Source organism: Macaca fascicularis, chromosome 16 (assembly GCF_037993035.2).
Source record: "Macaca fascicularis isolate 582-1 chromosome 16, T2T-MFA8v1.1".
Classification (NCBI taxonomy): domain Eukaryota; kingdom Metazoa; phylum Chordata; class Mammalia; order Primates; family Cercopithecidae; genus Macaca; species Macaca fascicularis.
The window spans coordinates 64,789,228-64,795,201 of record NC_088390.1 but is presented as its reverse complement, the minus strand read 5'-3'; the positions used below and the strand labels follow the sequence as shown (position 1 = coordinate 64,795,201).

The following is a 5,974-nucleotide window of genomic DNA, read 5'->3' as shown; positions in this document are numbered from 1 at the left end:
AGAGCCTGTGCTACTGGAAGGCTGCGTGCCCTCCTCTGGCTGGCACCATGCAGCTCCCACTAGCCCTGTGTCTTGTCTGCCTGCTGGTACACGCAGCCTTCCGTGTAGTGGAGGGCCAGGGGTGGCAGGCCTTCAAGAATGATGCCACGGAAATCATCCCCGAGCTCGGAGAGTACCCCGAGCCTCCACCGGAGCTGGAGAACAACAAGACCATGAACCGGGCGGAGAACGGAGGGCGGCCTCCCCACCACCCCTTTGAGACCAAAGGTATGGGGTGGTGGAGAGAATTCTCAGTAAAAGGTCCTGGGGAGGTTTTAGAAACTTCTCTTTGGGAGGCTTTGGGAAGACTGGGTAGACCCAGTGAAGATTGTTGGCCTCTGCCAGCACTGGTCAAGGAACAGTCTTGCCTGGAGATGGGGGAAGGATGGCTCACTGGTGCAGCCTTCTAATTCAGGTGCAGGGGCATGAGGCAACAGACACTGGTGAGAGCCCAGGGCAGGAAGGAGGCTGGGGTGGTGAGGGTATGGCATCAGGTTATCAGAACAGGCTCCGGGGCTCAGAAAAGAAAAGGTTTCAAAGAATCTCCTGCTGGGAATATAGGAGCCACATCCAGCTGCTGGTACCATTGGGGAGGGAACAAGGTAAGGGAGCCTCCCATCCACAGAACAGCACCTGCAGGGTGCCAGACACTCTATGCTGGCGGTGGCTGTCTCCATGACACAGACCCACGTCATGGAAGCCCCAGGAGGTGAACCCCCAGCTCGAAGGGGAAGAAACAGGCTCCACGCACTCAGTAACTTGGTAGTGAGGAGAAGAGCTGAGGTTTGAATCTGGTTTGATCAACTGCAAGATAGCCCTGGTGTGTGGGGGGGGTGTTGGGGATAGATCTCCACAAAGTAGTGGGAGAGGAAGGCCAGAGAGGCACCCCTGCAGTGTGCATTGCCCATGGCCTGCCCAGGGAGCTGGCACTTGAAGGAATGAGAGTTTTCCGCAGTTTTAGCCCCTGACATGGGTGCAGCTGAGTTCAGGCCCTGGAGGGGAAGACAGCATCCTCTGCGCAGGAGTAGGCACATCCGTCCTCAGTGGCCACCCCATTCCCAGCCTTGCCTCATTCCAGGGGAGGGAGAAGGAAGAGGGACCCTGGGTTCCTGGTCAGGCCTGCACAGAGAAGCCCAGGTGACAGTGTGCATCTGGGTGTATGGTTGGCAGGAATCACGAGGCCGTGGGTGGGGGCTGGAATGACACTTCAGACTAAGGGCTTCCCTGCCCTCTGGCCATTATCCAGGTGGCAGAGAAGTCCACTGCCCAGGCTCCTGGACCCCAGCCCTCCCTGCCTCATAACCTGTTGGGGCTATGGGGTGCTAAAAAGGGCAACTGTATGGGAGGCCAGCCAGGACCCTGTGTCTTCCAAATGGAGGACAAGGGTGCCTCCTCCCACAGCTCCCCTTCTAGGCAAGGTCAGCTGGGCTCCCGTGACCTCCTGAAGGGCTGTAAGGAACCCAAACACAAAATGTCCACCCTGCTGGACTCCCATGAGAGGCCACAGCCCCCGAGGAAGCCACGTGCTCAAAACAAAGTCACAGTCTGCAGAGGAAGTGCCTGACTTGGGGCACTATTCTTGGAAAGCCCCAAAATGCCCCCTTCCCTGGGCAAATGTCCCCCCGACCACACACACACCCCAGCCCTGCAGAGGTGAGGATGCAAACCAGACCACAAACCAGAAAGCAGCCCCATACAATGGCAGTGGCCACATCTCTCCTGCTGTGCTTGCTCTCCAGAGTGGGGGTGGGGAGCAGCCTTCACTGTCCCCTCTCTGGTTTGGTCTTAAGACTATTTTTCATTCTTTCGTGTCACATTGGAACTATCCCCATGAAACCTTTGCGGGGTGGACTGGTACTCACACGACCAGCTATTTAAAAAGCTCCCACCCATCTAAGTCCACCATAGGAGACATGGTCAAGGTGTGTGCAGGGGATCAGGCCAGGCCTGGGAGCCCCATCTCTGCCTGCCCAGGGAGTATCACCACGAGGTGCCCATTCAGATAACACAGAACAAGAAATGTGCCCAGCAGAGAGCCAGGTAAATGTTTGTGGCAGCTGAACCTGTAGATTTTGGGTCAGAGCTCAGTCCCCCTATGGTAGGAAAGTAACTAGAGTGAAAAACAGCCCTCGGCTCCATCCCCCAGCCCAGCCTCCCATGGGTGCTCGAACACAGAGCCTCCACTCTTGTGGGAGCCAAAAGGTGCTGGGACCCCAGGGAAGTGGAGTCTGGAGATGCAGCCCAGTCTTTTGGGCAAGTTCTTTTCTCTGGCCGGGCCTCAGTATTCTCATTGATAATGAGGGGGTTGGACACACTGCCTTTGATTCCTTTCAAGTCTAATGAATTCCTGTCCTGATCACCTCCCCTTCAGTCCCTCGCCACCACAGCAGCTGCCCTGATTTATTACCTTCAATTAACCTCTACTCCTTTCTCCATCTCCTGTTCACCCCTCCCAAGTGGCTGGAAAAGGAATTTGGGAGAAGCCAGAGCCAGGCAGAAGGTGTGCCGAGCACTTACCCTGCCCAGGCCAGGGACCCTGCGGCACAAGTGTGGCTTAAATCATAAGAGGACCCCAGGAGAGAAATGATAATAGTAATATATAACAGCCGACGCTTTCAGCTATATCTGCCAAATGGTATTCTCTGCATTGCGTGTGGAATGGATTAACTCACAGTGCTTGGGGCGGCCCATTTTACAGACTGGAAGAAGAGAGAGATTAAGGAACTTGCCCAAGATGACACCAGCAGTGAGCGATGGAGCCCTGGTGTTTGAACCCCAACAGTCATTTGGCTCCGAGGGGACAGGGTGCGCAGGAGAGCTTTCCACGAGCTCTAGAGCATCTGGGACCTTCCTGCAATAGGTGTTCAGGGGAAAAAGCCTCTGGAGACAGGCTTGGCAAAAGCAGGGCTGGGGTGGAGGGAGTCGGGCCGGGCCAGGGCAGGGGTGGCCAGGCGGGCGGCCACCCTCACGCGCGCCTCTCTCCTCAGACGTGTCCGAGTACAGCTGCCGAGAGCTGCACTTCACCCGCTACGTGACCGACGGGCAGTGCCGCAGCGCCAAGCCAGTCACCGAGTTGGTGTGCTCCGGCCAGTGCGGCCCGGCACGCCTGCTGCCCAACGCCATCGGCCGCGGCAAGTGGTGGCGCCCGAGTGGGCCCGACTTTCGCTGCATCCCCGACCGCTACCGCGCGCAGCGTGTGCAGCTGCTGTGTCCCGGTGGTGCCGCGCCGCGCGCGCGCAAGGTGCGCCTGGTGGCCTCGTGCAAGTGCAAGCGCCTCACCCGCTTCCACAACCAGTCGGAGCTCAAGGACTTCGGTCCCGAGGCCGCTCGCCCGCAGAAGGGCCGGAAGCCGCGGCCCCGCGCCCGGGGGGCCAAAGCCAATCAGGCTGAGCTGGAGAACGCCTACTAGAGCCCGCCCGCGCCCCTCCCCACCGGCGGGCGACCCGGCCCTGGCCCCGGCCCCGCGCCCCACGTTTCTGTCCTCTGCGCGTGGTTTGATTGTTTATATTTCATTGTAAATGCCTGCAACCCAGGGCAGGGGGCTGAGACCTTCCAGGCCCTGAGGAATCCCGGGCGCCGGGAAGGCCCCCCTCAGTCCGCCAGCTGAGGGGTCCCGCGGGGCGGGGGAGGGAGTTGAGAGTCACACACACTGAGCCACGCAGCCCCACCTCTGGGGCCGCCGACCTTTGCTGGTCCCACTTCAGAGGAGGCAGAAATGGAAGGATTTTCACCGCCCTGGGGTTTTAAGGGAGCGGTATGGGAGTGTGAAAAGTCCAGGGACTGGTTAAGAAAGCTGGATAAGATTCCCCCTTGCACCTCACTGCCCATCAGAAAGCCTGCGGCGTGCCCAGAGCACAAGACTGGGGGCATCTGTAAATGTGGTTTCTAGGCCTGGTTCTGCCACTAACTTGCTGTGTAACCTTGAACTGCACAATTCTCTTTTGGGATCTCAATTTCCACTTTGTAAAATGAGGGTGGATGTGGGAATAGGATCTCGAGGAGACTACTGGCATATGATTCCAAGGACTCCAGTGCCTTTTGAATGGGCAGAAGTGTGTGTGAGAGAGAAAGAGACAGACAGAGAGAGAGAGAGAGAGAGAGAGAGAGAGAGAATGAATGAGGTTGCATTGACTCAGTGCCAAGGTCCCTTCCAGAATTCAGAGTTGTGATGCTCTCATCTGACAGCCAAAGATGAAAAACAAACAGGAAAAAAAAAAAAAGTAAAGAGTCTATTTATGGCTGACATGTTTATGGCTGACAAACTCCTGGGAGAAGCTATGCTGCTTTCCAGCCTGGCTTCCCCAGATGTTTGGCTACCTCCACCCCTCCATCTCAAAGAAATAACATCACCCATTGGGGCAGAAAAGGAGAGGGTCCAAGGGTGGTGGGAGGGATAGAAATTACATCCACCCCAACTTCCCAAAGAGCAGCATCCCTACCCCAACCCATAGCCATATGTTAAAGTCACCTTCCGAAGAGAAGTGCAAAGTCCCAGGACACCAGGCTCAAGGGAGCAGCCATCACGAACTCACAGACCAGCACATCCCTTTTGAGACACCGCCTTCTGCCCACCACTCACAGACACATTTCTGCCTAGAAAATAGCTCCTTACTGCTCTTACATGTGATGGCATATCTTACACTAAAAGAATATTATTGGGGGGAAAACGACAAGTGCTGTACATATGCTGAGAAGCTGCAGAGCATAATAGCTGCCATCCAAAAATCTTTTTGAAAATCTTTTCCAGACAACCTCTTACTTTGTGTGTAGTTTTTAATTGTTAAAAAAAAATGTTTTAAACAAAAGCACATGCCATATGAAAGCCTGCAGGACTGGTCGTTTTTTTGCAATCCTTCCACGCGGGACTTGTCCACAAGAATGAAAGTACTGGTTTTTAAAGAGTTAAGTTACATATTTATTTTCCCACTTAAGTTATTTATGCAAAAGTTTTTCTTGTAGAGAATGACAATGTTAATATTGCTTTATGAATTAACAGTCTGTTCTTCCGGAGTCCAGAGACATTGTTAATAAAGACAATGAATCATGACCGAAAGGATGTGGTCTCATTTTGTCAACCACACACGATGTCATTTCTGTCAAAGTTGACACCCTTCTCTTGGTCACTAGAGTTCAAACCTTGGACACACCTTTGAGTGCTCTCTGGTGGCCCTTGCAGCAATTATGTCTTCCTTTGAAAAGTCATGTCTGTCCCTTCCTTTCCAAACCCAGACCACATTTCTTCACCCAGGGCATAGTAATAACCTCAACCCTGTATCCTTTTAGCAGCCTCCTCTCCATGCTGGCTTCCAAAAACGCTGTTCTCATTGTATCACTCACCTGCTCAAGAGCCTTCCATAGCTCCCCCTTGCCCAGGATCAAGTACAGGTTTCCCAATCTGACATGGGAGGGCTTCTCTGCTTGACTCCCACCTCCCACTCCACCAAGCTTCCTACTGACTCCAAATGGTCACGCAGATCCCTGCTTCCTTAGTTTGCCATCCACACTTAGCCCATCCAATAACTTATCTTCTTTCTTTAGGATTCACGTTACTTGTCACCTCTTCCCCCAACCTTCCAGAGATGTTCCAATCTCCCATAATCCCTCTCTCCTCTGAGGTTCCAGCCCCTTTAGTCCACACCTCTACTTTGGTTCCTAATTCTGTTTTCCATTTGACAGTCATTCATGGAGGACCAGCCTGGCCAAGCTCTGCTTAGTACTGTCATAGACAACACAAAGCCAAGTACAAGTCAGGACCAGTTCACAGGAAACTTCGTCTTCTTCGAAGTGGGGATTTTATGTCTCCCAGGTAGAAATGTAGGATCTTCAAAAGCGGGCCAGCCTCCTGCACTTTTCTCAAAGTCTCACCTCCCCGGGATGTCTAATAGTGCTGGATGCTAGCTGAGTTAGCATCTTCAGATGAAGAGTAACCCTAAAG

The 5,974-nt window shown here is 54.0% G+C and overlaps 1 protein-coding gene across 1 annotated transcript; it reads left to right on the top strand.

Moving 5' to 3' along the window:
- SOST (sclerostin) lies at positions 1 to 5,092 on the top strand. The gene is made up of 2 exons (XM_005584371.5): positions 1 to 267; positions 3,027 to 5,092. The coding sequence occupies exons 1-2, from the start codon at positions 48 to 50 to the stop codon at positions 3,446 to 3,448; spliced, it is 642 nt and encodes a 213-aa protein (XP_005584428.3). The 5' UTR covers positions 1 to 47; the 3' UTR covers positions 3,449 to 5,092.
- Positions 5,093 to 5,974: the final 882 nt, after the last annotated feature.